At 36.9% G+C, this 25,367-nt stretch overlaps 1 protein-coding gene across 13 annotated transcripts in view; it reads left to right on the top strand.

The window, feature by feature from the left end:
* TNRC6B (trinucleotide repeat containing adaptor 6B) overlaps positions 1-25,367 on the top strand; it is a 139,476-nt gene that overhangs the window by 11,863 nt on the left and 102,246 nt on the right. For 8 of the 13 annotated variants that reach the window (XM_032688881.1, XM_032688879.1, XM_032688891.1 and 5 more), the window contains exons 2-3: positions 2,608-2,680; positions 7,540-7,638. In XM_032688881.1, coding sequence (XP_032544772.1) covers positions 7,585-7,638 — 54 coding nt within the window. In that variant the 5' untranslated portion in view covers positions 2,608-2,680; positions 7,540-7,584. The remainder of the gene's footprint in view (positions 1-2,607; positions 2,681-7,539; positions 7,639-25,367) is intronic. The other 5 variants (XM_032688896.1, XM_032688894.1, XM_032688884.1 and 2 more) reach the window with 1 other exon arrangement.

Here is a 25,367-nt window from a genome sequence, read left to right as displayed (position 1 = left end):
TTCCTTCCACCTAAGTAATGCAAAGAGATTGTTCTAAACCATGTGAAATAAAAAGGTTGTAAATCCTCTCTGAAGCACCAGTAGCCTGTCTCCTTCTGCCAAATTATTTCTAATTGATTACGAGTTATGTTTACCTCTTCAAAAGTCTTGAAAAGTGAAGTAAAGCAGAAAAGAACTACCATAGTGAGACCTGGGTTGTCTTGAATAATTTTTATAATAAATCATGGCAGTTACACTGCCAGTGTGCTGTACATGGAAAACCACGAAATATTTCTGTATTTTTTTGAATTTGTGAGTGACTTTAGGCCAACTTCCCAATATCCTAATTGGATACGTGATGGTTTTGTGTAGTTCTGTCAGCAACTGGTTTGTTTTTGGACAGCTTGAGGCCTTTTGAGCAGAGTGTGCTCTTGGTTGCTTTATCGGAATCATCCCAGATAAGTCAGAAATAAGTTTCATTTTAAAGTTTGCTTCTGTAAAGCATCTACCCCCTTAATAAAGGGACAGTTAAACCACAGCGGGAGCAAAAACTTCCTTTTATCACCTAATGTACTGTTTCTAATCAAAACTTGTTTGAATGGAAATCATTCCCAGAAAGCTCTTAGTTAATGCTAGAAGATCAGGAGAAAAATACTCAGTTTATGGCAGCTAGTCCAAAGACAGGAACAGTTTGTCAATGCTATACATTAAGCATGAGTATTAGCCAAGAGGATGATGCAGTGAATTTAGAAAAATGCCACCTGTTCGTTACCTTCACAACAAACCCTTTTCTTATGGTGCCTGAATAATGGCAACTGGAATAATTTAGGGTTTAGTGATGTTAACTTGGATGCATAGTGGTAAGCCAGTAGTTCTGGACCTCTTTTCATTCCTGGAAATTGGTTATGTTTTGCAAAACCAAAATTGAAGTATTTGATGATAACTGTGGTTAAGACAGACTACGAATGATTTGAAACGGGCTGGAGTGTTAGTGAGTGCAGTGCTGCAGCTATGTTATTATTTCAAAATAGGATTAAATACCTGACTTTTGGTAGGTAATGAGATTCATTTTTACACACAATATTCAGGAATTATTGTAGGATTAAGTAATCACTTTCCTTGAATGCACTTGTGTGTGTTCTCTCAGTTCTTATACAAGAAACGAGTTTTACCCCATGTTTTTTCCCAGTTGTGAATAGAAATTATGTTTTTAGAGCCTCCTACTGTTCTGTTGTATCTCCTAGTCTGTAGGAGATTCTGTCACACATGCTACCAGTGTTTACTGTTTTTCCAGATTTGGATGGGAGGTTGAGGGGAGAATTTTAAGAAAATATTTTCCTGATGGCAACTTGTGTCTTTCAGTTCTGTGCTCCTGGGATATCTTGATCTTCCTACAGAGGCAGTGTACGTGAGGTGACCAGAAAGGCGGTATTTGCTTAGGCAAAGAATTTGGTGAGCAAGTGTGAAATAATGTGCAGCACTGTAAAACATACTTGATGGGGAAAAAAAGCTAGTTTAGGAGTCCTGCTTCTGTACAGGATATTCTGCTGCTTCATAGATTTCATAACCTGGCTTAGAAAATTGCTGCACTTGATTATATTGGAACCAGAAATACAGAATATTTGGGGTGTTACACTGTCTGTGCATACAGTTCTAGCCTGTCAGAGCAGGACTTTATATATGTAAGCCAGGAATATGTAGGTACAATGAATTGTTTCTGCTATTGCAAGGTAACAGAGACCAAGTCAGATCTCTGTCTACCTGAGTGCCTGAACTCAAAAGTAAGTGTTGTAGTTAGTTGATTAATACTTGGTTGGGAACTGTCACAGTACTTGGAGGAATGGGGGGTGGTCCCCTGCTTTGTTCTCTCAGAGGAATGGTGCATAAATTGTGGGTGGGTGGGTTATTTCTTGTTTGTTTTTCCTTTTCCTCCCCTCTGGCTACCTAATAGAAGTGTATCTGCTTTCCTGGCTAAAATTTTTCCTATTCAGTCCAGGCAAGAAGCAGGTTGATGCATCGTAAAGCCCTCACTGCTGACAGTAGATCTTTACTCTGAGGATTTGAATTAGGGGGAGGTGCATGCATGATATTTAAATTTTGTTCTGAGGTGGCAGACACTGAGATTCTCCTTGCTGTAACACCATAGTAGTCCTGCTCAGCTACAGGTAGTGTCCTGTCTTCAATCCAAATTATTCTCACTGGATTCTACTCTCTTGTGCCTCTTTGCTAATTAACATCATTATTGTATTGTAAGGCCTAAATTTGTTGAAGTAACAGAAGAAGAATGATCGGTCTTTTCTTGTCTTATATTTATTAAAAGTTATAGATACTGGCACATGGCTTTTTTCCATTAGGAATAGGAACCCATAATCTAACTGTAGCTCTTTCCCCCATCTCCCCAGTACTGCATAAATTACAGGAGGGAGAGGGGACTGTATTGCTTCTTTTGACCTTCAGATTTTTTTTTATCCTACTTGATTTTACTGACATGAATATGGCTTTTTCTAAATCCTTTGGGAGTAAGATTTGCTGAGCTTTGGAGACAATTAACTTCTGTTTTTATGTTTTTTTATCTACTAATGCCCACAGTTGGTTGATGCCTTAAATTTTTTTTTTATCTCCTTTTAGGTTTTCGTTTTTGCACTGAATGTAGCCAGGACGGATCCTTGTGGGCTTTGGCAGCCCTTGGAAACTGTCAAAGGTAAAAATCAACCAAAGTTCAATATTGCGATCTTGAAAGTTGGAGGTGAGAACAGTTGCCTATACTAGTTCTTAACCAACTATGGGATATATTGCTGTTTTCATATACTTTCTAGTGTGTTATTTCCTGTGGCTTTGGGTGTGAAGTTTTTTATTTCACTGTGTGATGTGATTTGATTTTTTTCAGCTGAAGTTGATGTGTATGATGTATAATCTTTGAAAATTACTTAATTTACAGTGAGATTTTTAAAGTCACTGGAATTGGTGATTATTTCCTGTAAGTAATGAAGTTAACATTCAAGTTCTTGCTTTCATCTCAACTTGCATTTAAAGTTGAGATGAAAAAAAAATTCTGTTCTTCTCCATGTTAATGTTGCATTTGTACGTTCTCAACAGACTGAATGTAATATAAAGCTTAGCAATTAAATATAATATGGCTTGGTCATCTGTTAAAAATGAACACTTTGTTGTCTGTGTACCCAGAGACTGGTGATAGCAATCGTGTATTGATACAGTTCTGTCAAATAAGCACTGTCTCATTTAAGGCACAGTTGAGTAAAGTACTGCCTTGTTCTAACTGCTCTTTTTAAAAGTTTGCTGTGTATAGAAGATCATCACCTTGGAAGAGCACTTTTGTGCCTGTTTGTGCCTGTTTTACTTTGTACTCTTGTTTGGGACCTACCTTCAATTTCTGCTTCATGTCTGTAATGGTGATGGTTTGCGCAGCCTTACTGACCATCAGGGGTTTTCAGTGGACCATATCCAACTTAGACTTGAGAATTCTCAGGAATAACAATTGATTTCACATTAATAAGTGCTTCTCTTGCAGCTGGACTCTTAAGAAGCTTGAAACAGTTTTTTCTTCTTTATCAAATGAAGAACTGTTTTTCTCTTCAGTCCATATTTCATTGCTGCTGGCGATCTGTAAAAGAAAGTGTTGTTGCACGTGAGGCCCTTGTATTAGATAAGGTGCTTAGTCCCAGCAATGCCTGTTTGATGAAAACAAATTTGAAGAAATGTGAATTCCAGCTCTCTCTTGCTAATGAGGACCTTGTGTTTTTCAATGATGGACCTTTCTGTGTGTGGGGAAAATTAGGCCTAGAGGAAGTACCTTGTTCACTGGTATTAATTTCAGTGGTAAGGATTTGTAAGTGTATGGAAATTTGGCTCAGTATTTACTTGACACAGTGTGTTAGAATGCAGTAGTGAAGAGATAGGTGGTCTGCACTGTTCAGCCTGCACTGAGTTTGTGGCTCGTACCACCAAACAAAATGTGTACATCCTTACTGCAGAAAGAGACAGAACATAAATAGGATTAAATATTAAACTGGATTGTCCCAAAACCGTATTGTTATGACAGGACAGTAGTGTAGTAGGCATTAAAGTCGTAAGAAATCCAGCTAGTTCATATTAAGGTATCTTTTAACTTTTGAGAGTAGATTCTTATTACTGTATTATAGTTTAAAGATTTAAATAAAAGTTGTTCCTGAGTTTAGCCATGCATTTGCTCCATTGTATGCGGACATACCTGTGAATTGCTGTTCGTCAGACCTTCCTGGGCATTCTCAGTCAAGTTCAAGTTGGTTAATTTTTCTGAAAGATATCAAGTGAATAAAAAGATTGGGGGTTTTCAGTAACATCTGAAGTAGTTTTGATGGCTGTAAGCAAAAGTGGAAGAAGAGAATCATCTTATTTTTGACCTCTTCCAGTAGTGACTTTGTTGATAAGTGTTGAATCTGAAAATCTAAATGGGCATCTGTAGACTTTATCACCTGGGAACCTGGCATAATACATAAGCATTGAAAATGAGTGAATAAATGCCTTTACGCTTTTGACATTTTCCCAATTCTATAGGACACTAGTTCTTATTTACTGTCTATCCTCCATGTATAAAATATATTACCCTATGTATGACCTTCAGCCCTCTGGTCAGACGCTAGTGAACTGAAGAGGTGGTGTCAACAACTGGAATAATGATGTTATTTCTTCACATGCTGTCAGTAAGCAGTTACTCTGTTGGCTGAGAAATCACTCTGGGTTTTAAATGACTACTATAAAAGTCTGCTATGGAGATAAGTTTCCCATTGATTCAGGAATCTCAAAATGTTTGCTTTTGGCAATAAATAAACTTGCGATGCAGCACTCTTGTGCCAGTGGCTGAGGGAATTTGTGATTCATATATGCAAAAAGAACATAAAAATTATAGTGTTGAATTGGGCTCATAGTTTATTGCCTGATGTTTTGTCCCCTGAAAGAACCCAGAAGCAAATGCAATAATAAAACAAACCAAAACCCCAAACCCAATAAAACGATAGTGTTCAGCAAACCTTCCTCTTGCAAACACCTCTTGTAGTCTGTGGCTTAGGGTTTTCCTGCACCAGCTACAAGATTTTTTTCATGGACTTTTTTTTCCCCTTGTCAAGTTTTCTGGTAAATTACTAAGCCTATTAAAGCTTCTACCTTCTTGCCATCCTGTGTGAGTTCACTCTGAGCATTGTATGAAATAATATGGTATGTATTTTAAACATTAAAGTTGATAAAATGTTAATTGTGGAACAAGTGAAGAGTGAATAAACTCTTTTTCTTCTCTATTGCATTTCCTTTTTTATAATTTTTATTTTTCTATTTCCTTCTCTTATCTCTGAGCTGTGGATAGTTGCAATCTATTTAATCTGACCTCAGTGGAAGAGCTTGCTTAGTTTTGTTGTTGGGGGTTTTTTTGTTTGTTTTTTTTTTAATTTCCTAGTTCTACTGCCTTTTTTTTCCCTCCTTTAAGATGTAGGTTTTTGTCTTTTCCCAGGAGTAGTATATAAAAACTCATGTCAAATACTGACAGTTCCTCTGGTAGTGAGTGATATCTCAGAAGATAAACATGGCAGTTTTTCAGAGATTTGTGTTTGAGTTCTTCCAGCACTCTGAATGAAAACTCACTTCTCCTTGCAGTGCTCTTGGCCAGACCTGAGTGGTCTTGTTTTATTTATAAACTTTTTTTAATGTTTCTATAGGTCAAACTCAGTCTTGCTCGTATCTCTGATTTTGAGGCCTGTTCAGTACCACAACAATCCTTCTGACCAAAGCTGTTTTGGCCATTAGACATCAAACTATCTGTCTGACGTTCTGTGGAGCTTTCCAATTACTTGACTTTGATACTGCAAAATCATGCTCCAAAACTCCCAGCTCTCGAAGTTCTGGAGTGGGGTTTCAGAAACCTGTTGTGGTGAAGAAGTACCATGGACAGAGACTGCCTGGCCCAGCCTCCTGCACTGCGGGTGCAGAACAGAAAGATTTGTTAGAGGCAAGAGGATCTTGGTGTAGAGATCATGTTTAACACCTCTGATTTTTGATTATATGCTCCAGACAGAATATTTAGTGAGGATTTGGGTGAGAGTTTTTATCCTCATTCCTCCTTTCCCAGAAATTACTACACTGTAAGTCTTTACAGCTCCCATGCTTTGCATGAGAATGTACGATATTACTGAACATAACAGTTAGTTGTTTATAAGATTTAAAGAGTTATATGTAACATTCTGTAGTTTCAGGCCCTTTATATTTGTAGAATGTGTTCTTTGTTCCTTGAGTGAATGGCCATGACAGATGTTGTCCAGCTGTGTGCAACATACAGAAGAGGTTGGCAGTGCAGACAGCCTTACCCTATGAACAGGCTTTAACGCTGAAATGAGGGAGGTACATCTAGATGATGCACCAAGCTTTGTCTTGTTGACTTCGTTACTGTTTGCACTCCCAAAGCTCTCAGTTTCCAGGCTTAGAATTGCTGCTGTGAAGGTGACAGACAGCAGCTCTGTAGCTGAGGTGCAGAAATGGAGAGACTTGAAATGGATTTTAAATGCTGGTGCAGTTGAAGAGTTACATCGTCTTAGAGGGACAGCTGTTAAAGGCCAACAGCTCAGCGTGAGCCCTTATGTTCAACATACCTGGAAATGTTACAGATCTGCTCATGGCTTACATTTGCATTTTGTGAGTGAGAGATTCCAGCTGAATTTATGCTGGTGCATTTGATCTCCTAAGTTGACTGATTTGATCCATTACTTCTGAAAGATGGCTTATCCTCTGGAGTAAAGACATTCTAATCTTAGTAACCCAAATCTCCCTAACTATATTGCATTCTTCCATAAGTAACTTTGCAATTCTAAGAATGGAGTTTGGTGTGTAGCTTTTGTTAAGTTGGAACTGCATTGACACTGTCAAACAAATTAAAAAATAAGTTACCAGTGATGTTGAATATTGGAAACACCTGGGAGCTGTTGACCTGGGTTAGATTGGAAATGTTGACCTGAAGGTGAATGACTTTATCAGTTCCCTGAACCATGTAGATTCTAGAATGTATTTATTTTTAAAATGAAGTCAGGGAAAAATTCCCTAAAGTAAGACTTCAGAAGTACTGTGGCATCACTGGAAGTCTAACAATTTTTCAAACTAATAACCTTTAGATTGTCTGTAAACTGAATATGTGAAGCTTATATTTGCACAAAAGCTATCTTCTGCTGAGTGCTAGGATTGCTCAGCTCTGGTCTGTGTGATCTTTCCTTAGTAAGACTGTAGCCTGAATGAGTAAAAACGGTGACTGTGTTAAATACTCAGCAATGACACTTAAAAATTAAAGTATATTCCTGTTTACTGTTTTGGGTTTTTTTCTTTTAATTAAGTAGTTATGTCCTATCCTGAATAACAGTTGTCTTACTTCTTTGTGTAAAACATATAATTTCAGTGAATATGTGCAGAATGGCAACATTAAAGGTCGTGGCCTAGAATGCTCTTTATGTGCGTTGCAATCTCACATAATACTGTTAAAGGCAGAAAAATCATTGTTTTTAAAATATATTTTTCTTTTTTACCTTTTAGGCAGTATTTTGCATTTCTGCAGAGCTTTGCACAGATCCTGTTCCCATGCAAACTGATGAGGGAGAAATACTGGAGGAAGGCAGTCCCAAGGTTAGTGAGGTAAATGCCACTGTGTTTTGGAGGAACAAGAGCTTGCTTGCATGAAATGGGGGATACAGGGGAGTGACCATCGATTGGTAGTGGTATTTTTAATAAATACCTGCATGCATATATTTATTATGTATTATCATGGAGATACTTAAAAAATAACCTCTAAAAAGCCTTTTAAAAGACAGGGGGTTTTGCCATCCACTAAGGATTGGAACCTGCGGATTTGGGTACTCCCAAGAAGGAGAGAGGAAACACTTGTACTAAAATACTAACCTTGATTGCATTTAATTTGTTAGAACTGGAAGGGCTTGTCAAGCTTTCTATCCTACCCACCTACCCTCTCAACTTAAAGAATTAGACATGTGGGCCCTTAGGTGCGGGCGTCAGTGTTTGTGGATTACGACTGACCTATATTGAAGGTGTTCTGCTTCTTGTTTCCTTGTACTTGCCGGCGTGTGCTTTGCTATGAGACAGGACTGTACATTGCTTTTAAAGGTACCTCTTGATTCTCAGCATATCTTGTTGGGACAAGAGGGTATAAAGTGTGCTGTTGAATATAGTGTTGGTTGTGTAGTGCTCTTTGCTTACTTCCTGAAGAAGCAGATGTTGAGACACAAATTACTTTGGTTTGCCTAATGACGTGGCCATTATCATATTCTTCAGTAGGTTTATAAATATAGTTTATAGTCTTGGCTATCTCAACGAGTTAGTGTTAACACTGCAGCTGATCTGTGTTTAAAACATGGCTCCGAAATTTCAGGAAAATCTGAATCATTTTTAACTTGCTTGTAGTTTTGTGTAAAAGACAGGCTGGAAAAGCAAAAAAAAAAACTATAGGACTAAAATGGAAATCTGTTTTTTAGGTGGACCTTTGGGAGATGTTTTAGTTGTTTCAGAGTCTAAGAAAACAAAATATTTTTTAAGCTGTATGCACCAAGTTACAAGGTAATTATTAGAGAGAGGATTTGGCGATTGTGCTGCCTGTACTTTAGGAATTGTGTTTATTTTAAACAGCTTTGAAGGAAGGTTGGCTCTAGATTAGGAGCTGACAAATGAGAACATATCAGTGGACGTACTTGCAGCCATCTAGGGTATTGAATCCATCTTTCAACAAGGATGTGATTACAGGTTTCAGTGGGAAATAGACATGTGAGAGGAGACAATTAATTACTGGTTTTTAGCATGGTTACTGGTGCTTACTTTTCACCTCACAGAGAGGATCTGTGTGTGTGTACATATTTATGTATATACAAACAGGTGTATATTTATGGATACATAGCTTTCTTTTTTTTTTGTCCTTGTGGCCTGAAGTAGATTGAAGTAACTGTCTTGCAACTTACTTAACTTAGCTTTTTCCTTCAATGAAGTGTATGCTTTTCATTGGCAAGCTTAGTTCTGGGGGCAAATATTGTATCTCTGCTACAGCATTAGGTGCTCAAAAAGTTGAGTGAGCTTAAATTTAAAAAAATAATAATAAATAAATATATATACATATCTGTACATACATACATACTGACTTTGAATACCTAAATGTGTGTTCAATATTGTTTAGAAAGAATGGTCATTTAGAGAATGACAGGTCTCTATTTAGAGAATGTGGGAGATTGGGAATCATGCATCTGGTGTTCAGTGTTATTAATAAAGAGCTAGTTAGGAATCAGTATATATTAAGCAAAAAAGAGTCATGACTACATCTAGTCCTTCTCCCCATCCTGTGATGTACACTGAAGTCTATTTTTCAGTATTTCTTTAGTCTATAAATGATTATCCTCTCTTCCCTTGTCCCAGGAGAGTTTTATAGCTATAACTATAAGTTGAAGGATTTGTCCTAGAAGAGTTTAGGCAAAGTATATTCCATTGTGTTGTCTAGTGCCATTAAAATTATTCTCTTGATTTGCAAATGTTCACATGATCTAGTGACCCATTTTCATAAAGATATATTTTTCTAAGAAATATCTTTTTTAAGTCTTCAGTAATGTATTTCAGTTTTTTTCCTTTTGTTAGGACATCCCTTCGTCCCGCCCGTCCCAACTCTTCCAGGCAGGAGACATGAGGTTTTTTGCCAGAAGCTAGTTTTATGCTTTGAAGACAGTAATATAACTACTTATTCATATTCTATTTGGATTTTTCATTTCTTTCCTTTTACTCATTCCAAAAAACACTCATCTGTAACTAAAAGTGAATTATATAATTATTATAACAGTTATTGTTCAGATTAGTGGATCTTTTCTTCTGTGTTTTTCTAGGTGTTTGGGTTTTTTTACACCCATAATTAAGTAACAGTAGTAGTTTTGGACTGAATTTACATTCTCTTCTCAAAAATTCCATGGTTAACCTGTTCTTTTGCCTTCACTAGAAATACTTTTTGAGCTATAAACATTGTCTTCTAGCATTTTATTTCCTATGAATGCTTAACATTCCAAGTGTTCCAAGGACTTGGAACACTTCGTATATTAGCAGCTCCTTTGAAGCTCTTCTTAACATTGTATAAGTTGAGTCTGCAGCTCACAGATCTTACAGGATTAGTAAATGCTGAGTAAGCTCATTCCAGCTACTTTAGTGATGATAAGTTTGATTATATCGTATATGAGGTCAGATTAATTTCCTATTCTTACCCTCTGCTCGTAATAATTAATTTCTATCCAAAAATGTATCTTTACATGCAATACAAAGAATGAAATTACTGTTTAGGGTGATTGGTAGCATTTGTTATCGGCTGTCTCAGAATAATTATTAATCAAAGTGGGCAAACTTTCTGTCTTGAAGTTACTTCTTCAAGTCTTATAGGACTTCAACAACAGTATTAAAGCTATTGTTGCAAAAGGTGGAAAGATTGTAGAAAATGTATTTGCATACTTTTTTTTGTTTGTGTTTTAAGACACAAACATAAAATGCAAGTTAAAAACCACTTTATGACCAAAAGACAAAAGCCCAGGCCTAACATACTGGAATGCCTTTATGTCAGCTGCACTTGAAGCATTTCTGTTGAGTATTTAATGTCCTTACTGTGATTAGTTTGATACATTTTTTTTTTTTTTTTCTTTTCAGAATGCAAGATGCTCAGGGGTCTGGTAGGTGCTTCCCCACAGTTCAGAATTTCCCTTATTCAGTTTTAGTCTTGACAAAAAGTGGGAAACCTACATTTGGTCCTCTTGCAGAATGTTCTTGTTACCACTTCAAGCACTTGAACAGGCAAGAAAATTATCTTTAGACTCTGTAGCCAAATCCTTTCCATGCTATTATATTTTGCCAAGAAGAGTCTTAGCCAAAGTGTCACCTAATAATCACTTCTGACACTGCCATAAACTGACCTCAAGTCGAAAATCGGTGTGTCTTATTTTCCATATGTATGCATTAAACTTGAAGGAAAGAAAGTAAATATGCTAGCTTGTAGACATATCTTTGTTATATTGATATCAAGGTGTTCTGCCTTTATTTAGCACCATGGAAAGTCATGCTCATAACTTATTTTTTTAAAGAGCAGGTCTCACTACATGAAGTTCTCTGTCTCAGGGTGTTAATAACTGACTCTTTTGACTCCACAAAATGACAAAGCAAGAGGGGTTCCTGTTAGTAACATGTCGCTGGAAAAGCAGTGTTTAGAATAATATTCTCAATTACTTGAGACTGCGGATCCCATGACCAGTTATCACTATTTGTTTCCAGAATCTTCAGTTAAAAGGAAGTTTAATTAATAGATGTCATTCACTTTGCTTTTTACGTTCTTGCCCAGTAGCATGGGAAAAGAGAGTATATTAACATTGTCAGCAGTCCTAACCACTAAGAAGCCTTGGTACTTTTCTTCTGGAATCGCAATGACATAACTTGAGGAACCCAATTTATTGTAGATTGAAGTATACTTGAATGAAGTATTCTGGGGTGTCAGGGATGACATCAAAATCACCTGTCACAGAGATACCAAGAATATCAGGATATAAAGATCTGGATACTGCAAGAATTAATTTTTTTGTGGTGCCAGTCAGAAAATAACCTAAAATGTTACTCATGAAGATTCTATCATATAGTGGAAAACAAATTATTTGTTATGCTTTATGCCTTGTGAACTGGTTTTGTTCTATAACTGTTTTATATTTTTTGGCATCCTAGACTGTATAGCATTCTGAAGCATCAAGATCAAGCCTTGAAGATAAAAGGAGATTTCCTCTGGTTTTGAGAAAGAAAAAAAAAAATCATACCTCATGTAGAACCGAGCAAGTCATCTTAAAGACTAAATATTTATGTCCTTCAAACTATTTAACACTGTGGAAGATATGATTAGAAAATTTAATCCCTGCAGTCAGACATCATGAAGAGTGATATTCCTGCTTGACTCTTAGCAACCTGACAACACTGTTACAGAGTTAGCTTTCATGCTTGCCTTTGCCACTCTTGAAATGAATAACAGAAACTGAGAGGCAACTTCTTGGTAATTAAACTTAAGGAAAGTTACTGATGGACTCAGTTCTCACTTTGGTGTTTGTTTCTATCACTGTTATTAATGCATACACTTTAATTTTGTAATTTTAATTTTTTTTTAAATATTGTGGTTGTTGAGGTGTTCTCTCAGTTTTGCATATTTGGGGAAATTTCTCAAATTCTTCCCTTTAATTTTTTGACAGCATATCCTCTTGTCATTCTTTGGATTGCTTTCCAGCAGAGAGTGTTTTTTGTGACAGTGTGTTTTCCCTTCTCCCCACTGACTGCTTTTGGAGAAACTTACTGTCTTGGTAGTTTTGTGGCTGGGGCTTTTCATATGAACTGATTCCATTGTCTGATCTCACAGTTTCTTCCTTGTTTTCAGACTAACAGAAAATACTCTTTCTGTTAAAATGGCATCAGCGTGGTAAAGACAGCTGGCACCTGTCAATAGCACGCTCTTGATTGCAGTAATTATCTAATAGGACCACAAAGGGGGAAAGCAACTGTGCAGAAATAAGCTTTTTCAAATGAGCATAGAGTTTTTTCAAATGTAGTTAGTTTTGGCAGATATGGAAGTCTTACTTAGTAGTAGTATTTGGTCTCTTTTATCCATATGATATTCTAATGAATATCATACAGTGAAGTATCATTTCACAAAAAAAGGAATCACAGCATCATTAAGGTTGGAAAAGATGTCCAAGATCATTGAGTGCAACCTTTCACTGAACACCACCATGAGGTGCTAAAGGCTCACCAGTACAGTACAGTACAGGGAATTTTGTAGGTCTGATTTCTTCAGAGCTGGGAATACCAGCAAGACCCCCACAGTGTTCTCCCCAATGGTGTTTGCTGGGGCTGCTGGTGGGAGGCCAAAAGCACTCAGTCATTCTGATTCCATGATACCAAAGTGAAATCTGCTACCTGTCCATCATACTGAGTGAAAAAGAAAACAGTATTTCTACTTGGAACCCCCCACCATTTACTGTTATTTGGATTTCGATTTTATTTTTTAATTATATTTTGTGGTGGTTAATTTGCCACTAATGATTGCTAGGCCTTTTCCATTAACAGCCTTGGTACTCTGAAAATATCAACAAGCACTGGTTTTTTTTGTTTGTGACTGATTTCTTTTTAGCTGTTATCATCCATCTGTTAGGAATTACTGCACAGACAACACTAAAACTTGGTTTCTCAGTTGTTCCTTTGCTGGAAAATGTTGCAGGAGGAAGATAAAATTTTGTGCCTGATTTGAAGCATTTTTAGATTTCTTTCAATGTTAGCAGGAGTTTGAGCTTATGTAGCAACCTTCTTTATCAAAAAATGCAATTAAAATTCTCATGTTAAATGTAGAATATCCCCTTCGCCTCGTAGTTGTTCCTTCATCTCTCAAAGTAAAAACCTGTGAATTCAGAGGGAGGGAGGCACTTTGACTAAGGTAATTTATAGAAAGGTGTTTATGAATTGTTGTTTTGATTCAGTATTGTAGAAGGGAAAGGAGGAAAAATAGCTAGTTCTGCCCTTTTAATGCTAGGTATACAAAATTTTGATAAAAAATGCGACTGCACAGGATTTGTAATAATGCTCAACTCCTAATAAGTACAGGAAAAGGGAAAAGCGTCTGTATTGTATGGTGTTGGGGCAGTGTATTTTTATTCAAAGTTTTCAGTACTATTTATAGAAACCATTATTGAACTGAATAGGTAGACTAGGAGTTAGGCTACTTTTTCATACTCTGGCTTTTTCAAAACCAATGACACAAACATTGAGGCTTGTCCTGTTGCCACTTACCAAGCTGTCTTGAGGTCTTCTTTTAATCCTTGTTTTATTTCAAGTTGCTGCCCTGTTCTTATCTGTCAACATGAATCTTTCCCTTACATTACTACCTACCAGTTCTCATCCTGGTTAATTCTTTTCCTGCCTCTTGGTGTCTAATTGTGAGCTAGCACTTGCCTTCTCTTTGAATCACTCTTCAGAACTCTCTTGGCACTGGCTATTTTGTTGTGGTGTTCTTGGATTTTGGTTTTGGTTTTTTTGTCCTGAGGCATTCACACAGAGATGATGAAAAGGTTAAACAGTTTATATCTTACTCGAGTATCTAATGTCTTGCTTTTACTTCATATATGTTGAAGTAAATAAGTCTTAGTAGTATTTGTATTTAATCTGTTAAGATATGTGGTTTTATATTTTTAAGCAGAATCTTAAAATTCCTCAGAAGGAAGTGTTGTTAGGAGAGAGTCTTGCCAATCAGGAGGTGTCTTTTCTAAAAGCATGAATGTTCCTCTAACTGCATTTAAGTGTAAGTTATGCTCAGTTTCTGATGTGGATGTTGCATAAAGATGACAATAATGCAAAAGTTAGGCTGGTGCTTTCATTTTGTGCAGTTTAGAATTAATATGGTGCAAAGAAGATCCTAATTGAGTAGTTAAACTTGCAGCATCCAAAACCTTGATGCCTGTACCTCTGGGGCTTATAATCCTACTTAGTGATACGGAACTGGGTTTCTATTCAGATGGCACTAAATAATTTAAAACATTCAGCGTGACAGTAATGAAATTAACAGACTGCTTTGTGACTGTAGTTTTAAAAAAGCTGTTTACCAGTCTAGTACTGACCCAGTACATGGTGCTTTCAGGCCATGGTTTTTCTGCAGTTGAATCCCTGCTACTCTTGGAAAATACTGGCTTGTTACAAGAGCTGAGCTTTCAACCTCAGTGTATTTTCTTGTGAATACCTGACAACTCAGAGTAGGTTTCAGTTTACTCATGTGGCTGTTGCCTTTCCTCTGGATTCAGGAAAGCAGGCTTTGTTGTTTTTTTTTTTCTTTAGTTTATTCATTTTTGACATCTGCTGTGGTGGGTTACTTCCAGCATTTCTGTGCCCTGATGTACAGGGTATGTTTCCATCATTTTTCTGGAACATGAGTTGTAGGAGCAGCCTTGCAACTGTACTAAGTTCCTGGAGTCTTTGTATGAAGCATATTGTAAAGTCTTTTAAAAGTAGAAAGGTATTCTGCCTAACAAGACAATTAATGCTTCTCCCAAAAGGTAGCAGCTTAAGAACTAGTCTGAGCACAAAGATAATTTTTCACAACAGCGACTGATGTCATCTTCATCATGCTCTGCTAGCTTAATTTTTTAGACCTGGAAATGCTACAACTCCTTAGGAGAGTAATTTGAGAACTTTCTTAGGAGAGTAATCTGAGAACTAAAATCTTTGCATATCATGTATTTAAAAAAAAAAAATCCATTAAACTCTCAGTAAAGAGTGAAATTACTTTAAATCTTAAGTTAATAAAGCCTTCACTTTTAATGACATGTTATTAAAGCTTGTAAAAGCATTGTGACATAGTCCTCTTCTTTTAAATATAAATTAACATAATCCATCAAGGAGAGCAGAAATTTGGGGTTAGTTTTTTCTCTTCAGTTTTTACACTGTGGCCAGCAAAATAATCTAAAACGCTTTCCTACAAAACCCTACACAGTTGGACTTCTCTACATGGGGAAAAGAAATCCCAGGCAAACCTGCTTGTCAGTTTATAACTTCGAATTTCAAAATTTCAAGGCATCATAACAAAGAGCTATAATTATGATATGGGGTTCAACCCTAGTCAGCAACTAACTGCTCACCCACTCCCTGCACCCCTAGTGAGAGAGAGGGGAAGAACTGTAAGGATAAAAGTGAGGAAACACAGGTTGACATAAAGACAGTGTAGTAATTTATGGGGGGGTGGAGGGGGGTGGAAAGAAAACCCCCCTCCACCCAAAAAAACCCAGCAAACAAAAAACAAAGAGTGAGGAAAATAAAACCCACAAAACAACAGATGATGCAAAAGGAAAACAATTGCTTACTGCCAAGTAACTGGTGCCCAGCCAGTCTCTGAGCAATGGCAGCCCCTGCCAACCTCCACATACACCCTCACCCACGCCCTGATTTCAGTTTTAATGCTGAGCATGATGCCTTAGGGTATGGAATATCCCTTTGGACAGTCGGCTTCAGCTGTCCTGGCTGTTTCCCCTCCCAGCTTCATCTGCACCCCTGGCCTACTTGCTGGTGGGGTGGTGTGAAAAACCAGAAGAGGCCTTGATGCTGTGGGAGCGCTGCTCAGCAGTAACTAAAACATCCCTGTGTTATCAACACTGTTTCCAGCATGAATGCAAAACATAGTCCTCCACCAGCTACTGTCTAGAAACTTAACTTTATTCCAGCAAAAACCAGTAGAGTATGTTATCAGGGTCTACTGGCTTTATAAAACAGCAGTTATAAATAAGGTAAAATTGTTGAGGACTTTGCAAAAAAAGAACATGGAATTAAACAGACAGTGCTACTCGAACTATTGTAAAGGAATGCTATTGGCTGCTTAGCTGCTTGGACATTTTAAAAGAAATTCAGGATCAAGAACAAGATTTTGCCATCTGGGTGTACAGTTTTCTACAGAGAGAAGATGAATTGCTCATTTGAAACCTACTTATCCATAGTGAAGACTGCTAAAATATAGATACCAAACTGAAAGATGACTCTCTGTTTTCTGATCTCAGAATAACCTGAAGTGCTTTTGAATCACAAAAGAGAAGGTTAACACAATGATGTATTTTCTTTCTCCTGGAAAATACCATCGTCTGCCAAATTGACTTTGGGATCTGTAAGAATGGTCACCATATGGTCCTTTGATCCAGCCTGTTCATATGTACAGTTCATGTAGAGGCAATGTAATGGCTCCGAATGTCATTGCAATGAATAGGTGTGTGTCTCCTGATTTCTGAGGAAGAAAACATTCCAGTCTTAAGAAACCATTCAGTTCAAACTCACCTTTTCCATTCTTTAAAGGTTCTTTCTTTTTCATAAATATTTTCTCATTAGATTTTTTTTCTCAGCCAATAGCATTTCTTCAGCTGATTATAGCAGTTTATAATACTTTGCAAAGTAGACAAAAGAAAGGAAATATTTGCTTAAAAAACTGGAAAAGTAGTTCTGCATTTGAGAGCTTACATGATATAGTCCCACTATGATGCTGGAGACAGTTGGGGACATTGCTTTGTGGCTTTGCTTACAAAGTCTCTCTTCTCATGCACGTGTACTATTGGCACACGATCTGAGGGCTTTATGCCTTTTCAAAATATTGCCTTTTGACCTTTTTCCATTTGGTATTGGCTTTACAGAATTGTTGGCAGTGGTTGTAGTCCATGTGAATGTGACAGTTCTATATAATCAACCGCTTAAAATCTTATAGATGTGAAAGTATTGATGAATGTTTTCAGACTTACTGTCTTATGACAGACTTGAGGTGATAGGTATTTGGGGAGACATTTAAGCCACGGGCAGTAAAAGCTTACTCTACCCTACTTTAAAAATTTTAGATTTACTCTAAAAATCATTTGTAGTCTATTTAGTTTGACTGAGTCATTGAAAGATGAAAAACTCACTGGTTTTGTTGACCTCATATGTTTGCAAGACTTCGTACATTTGCATGACCCTGCAAGGACAATTTCCTTTTCATTTTGTGAACTAGATGGGTGTGAATTTGTTTCAATTCCTCAAAATTTTTTCTTCATTTGTTGGGTGTGGAAGAAGTAGATGTGAGTTTGATGAGAAGACTGGGTTTTTTTATTTTTACCACTAAAAATAGTAGTGATGGTCTTCATCATTGCAGTACATGAAAAGGTGACTGGACAACTAAGGACACTTGAATTCTGCAAAAATGCAGTATCAGTTCCCCTGTAAAAGCAACAGGGCAAAGGCAACATTAAAAGCATGTGAACATTTCTTGTCACTTGTTTAAGATCACTGAAACTTTGGAGTAGTAGACAAGAGAGTGTATTGTAAGAGGGGAGAAGGTAATAGGTGTCTACAGATGCAGTAATTCTGTGTGGAATTAGGTTGTTAAGAAATGTTACAGAAGTACTCTGAAACCATATTGGTTGGTTTCAACAGATATGGAGTTTGTACATGTAATTCCTAGGGAATTAAGTTATTCCCATGGTATTCTAAGGTTTTTTGTTTGAGGAAAGTTGTAGAAAAGCCCAGGTTCTGCTCCAGAGATAAGTGGATGTTTTAAGGCTTGGTGATCTGTCAGATATCTAATAATTTTAATAATCTTGCTTAATTTTGGAAGATTATACAAGCAAGCAGCAGTGTGAGTTTGGATTTGTATTCTAATAATTGGAGAAACTGGAAAGTAGTTGTACACTGTGTGTGTGCATAGCCTGTGTGCCTTCTCCTTTTGGACAGTGGTGAAATGTGGATGCCTAGGACATGCTTAAAGCTTATAACAGAATTGTTTTCAGGCTCCAGCCGTTTGTTGCTCAGGAGCTTTCTGGGCCATTGGGAGTTTCTATGAGTTTAGAAGCCACATAATAGATTTCTCTTCTGTAAACACAGAAAATAAAGCTAGTTCTTCTTTCTCTTTGTTGCCTGAGTGGTCAGATCTAAGGCAGAATAACTTTGGCACCTCTTTATGTGTGCCTGGTTTATGTCACTTTCAGTCGCTCCTAAACAGCATTTGTGGCAGTGAAGTTGATTAAATGTGTAGTGCAAAAGTGTAATTTAGTTTTCTGTAATTCTGATTATCATCTCCTTTCTTGAGACTTCGAAAATCCTTTTTGCTGTTTGTGCCTGTTGTCCTTTTGTGGCAACGCATCATCTTGATTTCCAAATCTAAGTGGGAGAAAGCAGTTAACATGTTTTCTCTCTTCTCTGCCGGGGTGGTTAACAATGTGTATGTCAAAATATCAGCCACTTACAGATGTCAGTTTAAACTGCTATAACTCGTTTATGTGTGTCTGCACCATAAATAGTAAATTGACTGTAAAATGAGTTGGCTAAATAGAATCACCAGGTTGCATTCGAGTGGCTGCTCAAAGTAGTGGTGGGGGTGAACTTTCAGTTCGAGGGCTTTCGGGTCAGATTTTTCCCCTAAATGGAAAGTGTAAAAGCTTTGTTATGAAAGTGTAGAAGGCTTTTTTTACAGTTGCTGAATTTAGCAAGAATTCATGGTTTGTGAAATGCTCATGATCTTTAGCTGAAGAATAATACAAAAAAGTTAATTAAATAAAATACAGGAATTTTTTGTGTCTTACTAAATTCAGATTTTTCTGGGATCCATCCATACTATGTATGTGTGAAACACACTGAAAAATGGATGGAGTGCATGGATGGAACACACTAAAAAATGGATCATCAGCTGTGGTACAGGAAAAGGAGAGCATTTCTGCTTAAATTCAGGATGCTTTATGCATTTTTTGTCCGAGATTGCTGAGCTATTATTCAAAGCTTCCTTGGCAGCTTCAGAGTTGAAGTTTTCAGATGGTATTTCTAGATATCCTGTCATACCACGACTTGAGTGACTTAAACATCTTTGGTGTTGAAGTGTTACTGACAAAACGGTATCTTGCTGCAAAAAACTAGGTGGTTTAAATTGCTTCAGAGCAAGATTTAGATGAATTGTTATGTATATATTATATATCCATTTATATTTTTAATATATATATGAGCTATTGTGTTTGAAATACTTTGTAGCTAAGTAATGTGGTAAAAAAATAATAAGTTTTTAATTAAGTAAAGTTTCTTATCTGTACAGTATGAAATGTGATTGGGATCACAGTCTTTTTAGGATTTCCAAAGTGTGACTGTCCTTTTCATAATATTCATAAAATTGTTTGTTTTAAGCTTACCGGGAAATCATGTTAAGGGCTGGCTATTTCACAGAATTTTAATAACAAACATTTTAAATATTACATAGAAAGTGGGCCATAGGTTATTTCTCCAGTTGCATGTGATTAATTAGTGACAGCTGAAACTACAGGCAAAACTTTTAGTCTTTAACCACTGCTGCAGGTTTTGTGCTTATTTAGGTGTGTAACATAAATCATGTATTCTGAGTTACATAGCTTCTATAGTCCTAATGATTAATTGAGCTCCGTTGATAATCTGCCCTGCTGCTCTATGAGGATGATACATGTTTAATAATGGTATATGTTAACATGTTGGCATTTCTTCCAGTTAATGTTGTAATGTTTCAGTGAACTAGGAATTAAAATACCATTAGGCTGCATAACGAACATCGGTATCAGATTAGTAATTTTCAAAGGTAATTATATGTGCTTTAAGTGTGGTAGCATTCAAAATGCTTAGCAGGGAGCACTGAATGTGATATGTGACTTTGCAGTAGGATTATGTTAGTGAGTTTTCACTTCTCTTTTTACTAACAGGAAAACCAGTTAGGACTGTGTGTGGTAATAACATTGAAATACTCAGTGTAGATGCTGCTGAGAAGCTTCAAGAAAATAGTGAATAGGCTAGGAGATGGTTCACAAATTTGGTTGGTATTTTTTGTATGCCGAGACTATGCTTTGGCAAAATTAAGAGGAAAAAAAAGGGTAGAAATAGGTTGGAGTGAAAATTCAGTAACCTCGCAGTGCTGTACAATACAACAAAATCCTGCAAGTGACCAAAAATTGAGACAATTTGTCATGCATACCTTGTCTCTAAGACTACTCTGTATGATTCAGAAAAATACTTCACGCTTTATTATTTTAGGAGCTGGTTTTTTGTTTTGTTTTGTTTTGTTTTTTTTAAGTTTAAATTACTAATCCTAAAGTGATTTTTTAGTGCTTTCATTTGTGTACTGAAATTAAGATTTAATCTAAAAAGTATATTTTGGGACTAATTTTGCTAACCAGTTTGTGCTATCCTATGCATATTTTGAGATGTTAGCTTAACTCTTATTTATTCCTAAAAAATTATTAAAGTGTTAGCAGCTAATTTGCATTTTTCTGAAAAGAAGTTAAGTTAAAAATTTAATTAATGTGTTTCTAATGAGTAAAATTTTCACCGATGCAGTTTGTCCAAAGTGCTTATAATGAAGCCAGGCAGAGAGGTGACTCAGCTTTCCTTTCATTTGTAGTAGTGATTACATTTCTGTTAGACCTCAAATGGTCTCTGAGATTTCTTTTATAGAACAGGGCTTCCACCGCTGTTAGCAGTACTGACTAGTGACTAATTGCTTGGATTTCAACCATTAGGTTGTGCAATTCTCCTTAAAACAACTATTACCAAGGCAAAATAAATGCTGATGGCCTGTTTACAGTAGCGCTGTCGCTGATGAGGATTGGGAAGGCCACTGGTGTTTAAAGCAGTAGTTGTGACAAAACACCAAATTTGTCATTCTTTAGCTGCTGTGCAGTAGGCTGTGTTAAAATTATCACTTAATGTGAAGCACTGTCAGAAAGCAGCTTTTGACCTTGGCTGGTCCTCACTGGAGTGTAGTTGTACACAAGATAAGGTTTTTGGTTCGTGTCTGCTTGAGATGCTAGCAAATGAAAACCCTTAGGGGAGTCTTTTCTGGTTGGTTGCAGTCTTTTTTTTTTTTTAATGAAAAGAAAAAAATTACAGCTTTGAAAGAAAGTATGAAATGAGTGAGAAAAGGTGTTCAGTTGAGTTCAGCTTTGGTGGGCTAGGATAGCTAATGAAAGTGTTGAATCTTGTTAGGAAAATGTGATATCTGACACCAGGATTCAGGAAAGATGAGGCTTTTGGCCTTGAAACTTTCTGGCCCTTCAGAGTGTTGCTGACTTTATCTAGGAATTCCAGATTAAGTTTACTCATTAACCAAATCCATCAGGGTCTCATTGAAGATGTTTTTAGAAAGAGTAATCTGAAACTGTAATAACAGGTGTTGCACTTCTGGACCAAAATAATGTAATAGTTTATTACATCTAAGATCTTGGTATATTTCATTTCCTGAAAGTTAAGTATTGAATGTCTAATATTTTAGATAGAACAAGTTGTCTTTTATTATTTAGCACACTCGATGTATAAATTTTTGTCAAAATTTGGATATTCACAGGTGCATGGATTTTTAAGGAAAAAAAAAATCTTTGAAATAATAAAATACGAAGTTCGGCAACTTGCAGTTCCCTTTTTTTAGAAACCTGAGTTTTTCTATTGAATTTCCCCCCCCGCTGTTTCAGGGTCTATTTCTGGTTTCTGCTTCCAGCTGCCAGAATCTTGAAGCCTTCTCCATCCCTTGCCAGGAGAAACAGGTGTAGAGTGCTCTTCCTTTGATTTCTGCTCTTGGAATCAATGGCTCCCCCTGCAGTCCTTCTAAGAGAAGCTAAAGTGTTTTGAGTTCTCTGCCATTTTCCACCTTTTATTCTTTCCTTGGGAGGAAAACAAGACACAAGAGTTCTGTCTTGCCTTCACCTTCCATTCTTTTTCTACATATTCAGGGCAACTGCACTTCCAATGTAAGCTGTGAGTCAAGAGAGACTAAAGACTTAGAATGTGCTTTTTCAAAACGCCTGCAGTTCACCAGCTCTGTTGAGGCTGCTGAATGCTGTGTGTGGTTGAAACTTAGTGAGAACTCTGGGCTTCAGTTTTCTTAAAAAAAAGACGAAAAGAGTGCCAAACATGATATGGTGATGATAGAGTGAAGGGAAACTAAGAGACTTGTGGGGAAGGAATGTGCATAGGAATTGTAGAAGAATTGTGGGTGGAGGAGAGAAAGAAGAGTATTTTCAGCTATAATAATTCTGATTATTATGTGCTGTTCCTCTCTTCAGTTCATCCTCAGTCATGTAATCAAAAACTTAAAATACCATATTCTTATCCTTTCTGCAATATGATGTCACTACTGTAATTGGGAAAATAAGGCCTAAATATTTTAATTTTTAAGTTTTTTAATCTCAAAAAAATTCATTAATAGATAGCTGGGCCTAAGAAAAAATTTTTGAAAATGTAAACAATGCCTTTGAAGTTTTACTGGGGCAGTTTGCTCATTGTTTTCAGAAGGGTCTTTGTCAGATATATCTCTTTGAATTAAGAACTACCCAATAAAGTGACTTTTAAATGTCGCAGAAAGATGGAAAAGGATATTACTCGATAAGCTTATTCTAGACTTTTTAGAACATTAAATAAACCGTGTAGCATTTTCTAGCAAAAATTTTTAAAACTACAGATTTCCGAGTGAAAAATACAGGTTACTGATCACGAAATTGTTCAATGTATGCAGGCAAGCAAAAGAAAGTTAGAGTCAAGGTTCTGCAAAAAGAGGAATGCAGAAATTGCTGCACTGGATCAGGCCTGTAAAATGATCTTATATATATTAACTTCCCTTTCACTTTGTAAAAATTATGTCATTACCAGAAATGGAAAAGCTTGTACTGCTATTGTTTTCTAATCCTCTAATATACAAGTAAATCTTCGTACCTATAGGTACATAAACCATAAAATCCTCAAGGACTTGTGAAATTCAGTGTTGCAACATGTTTGTTCAATGAATTTTTTCTCTGTTAATAATATGTTTTCCTTCTGTATCCTCTTACAGCGTTTTTGGGTTTTTTTTGAGAGTGAGTTGGGTTTTATTTATATTGTGGTAGCAAAGGGGTGATGTTTGTTACAATACTTTCAAACTCTGCTTTTTTTTTGTGCATACCTCGGTCCTGTGTTGTCTTCCATTGTGGAAGATTTGCAGGCCAAATGTTAGATTTTATTCATGTGAAATCTTCCCTCTGCCTACACCTTTCTTTATGCTGAGCTCATGTTTTTAGAGTGTTGTGGAGGGTTTTTGACTCTTCTTTGTCTGTACTCATAAACAGTATTCTAAAAGGGGACGACATAGTATGGATCTGTTACAGTAATTTCAGCATTTCTTTCTTCAGAATAGTTTAGTTTTTCTTGGTGGTTGTTTTCTTTTGAGGGCTTGTTTTGATTAGGCAGCCTTCTAAGATATTTTTCTTAGACCTTTCTAGACGGAAGTGCAGACTCTTGCTGGCTTGGGAATTTGGTAGGTTTTTTTATCATGTATATTACCTCTCAATATTAAACTGAATCTGTTCCCGTGTTTATAGGATTGCTGGGAAATTCAGATTGGAAGGGAACTTGCAAGGTCTCTAGTAAGCAGGGTCACCTGTGAGGTCAGACCAGGTTGTGAGGGACTCTATCCAGCCTGGCCTTGAAAAACTTGAAGCAAGGAGAGTACAAAACTTTTCTAGGTATCTGTTCCAGTCCTCGACTGTCCTCATGGTGAAAATAAGTCGTCTTGTATCCAGTCTGAACTTTCCTTGTTTCAACTTACGTCTTCTTGTCCTGTCACAGTGTACCCCTGTTGTGAGCCTGACTCCCTGCTGACCTCCTTGTAGATACAGACAAGCTGCTGTTAAAGTATTCTCAAAGCCACATCTTCTCCAGGCTGAATAAGCCTAGCTGTCTCAGTCTTTCCTCACAGGACAAGTGCTCTGGCTCCCTGAGCATCTTGGTGCTCTACTGTGTCCGTGTTATGGATGTATTTCTTGTACTGTGGAGCCCAAAATGGGGCGCGTTAGACCATAGCTGGAATAATAAGCACTGAATGCAGGTGACAATCAGTTCCTTCATCTACTGGCAAGGCTCTTAATAAAGCCTGGGATGCTGTTGACCTTTCCTGACAAGGCACACTGCTGGCTCACAATCAGCTTGCTGTATGCCAAGACATTTTCCACAGAACAGCTCCCCAGCCATTCTTCAGCCTGAATCGTTGCCAGGGCCTCTCAGGTGCAGTGTTTTGTGTTTATTCTGTCTGAATTGATTCAGCTCCTGTTGGGTCCATTCCTTCAGCCTATCTCGGCCCATCTGAATGGCATGCCTGCCTTTGGATATGTTGACTGAACCTCTTCACCCCAGATAGTTTATCTTAAAATTCTGACCAGAATATACCCTACCAGCCCTGCAAGTCACTGGTAAAGTGTTTAATGGACTTGTCCTGGGTAGACTGTTACAGCACTTCATCTGATACCATTCTCCAGGTAGCATGTACAACACAGTAAGTTTTTGTGTTCCTGAGTACTTCCTCACTCTGTGACTAATTTTGTTGGTAAGCTTCCTGTGAGAAACTTTGTCTGGGCCATTGTACCATATCTTCTACAGTTTTTTTCAGATACTTCCATCTGGGGTTTTCTAGTTGCACACAGATTGTGCCTGGACCTACAGTCTTGTTCCTAGCTCAGGCACTTTGTTATTATTTGCCCACTTCTTTTTGGAAGATAAGCCTGCTGGAACAGTGAGGTCATTAGTATTTTTTATATAAAATTCATAATAAAGCAACAGTTTTATTGGCATTACTTCATCAATTCCCTTTTCCTGGTGGTGGTGTACTAGATGTTCCAGGTCTTATTCGAATTTCTTGATTATGATCTAATTGGTAATGTCCCATTTCTAAGTGTTTGTTGGTTTTAAAATCGTTGCATTTTGTACTTCATTTTTTATACCTCGTCTTCTATAGCTTCATTAAATCAAAATTTTGTTTTACACGGGAGTCTTGTTAGTGTAGCACTACATATGCTGCATGT

Source organism: Chiroxiphia lanceolata, chromosome 5, assembly GCF_009829145.1.
Source record: "Chiroxiphia lanceolata isolate bChiLan1 chromosome 5, bChiLan1.pri, whole genome shotgun sequence".
Classification (NCBI taxonomy): Eukaryota; Metazoa; Chordata; class Aves; order Passeriformes; family Pipridae; genus Chiroxiphia; species Chiroxiphia lanceolata.
This window is presented reverse-complemented; position numbering and strand designations above follow the sequence as displayed.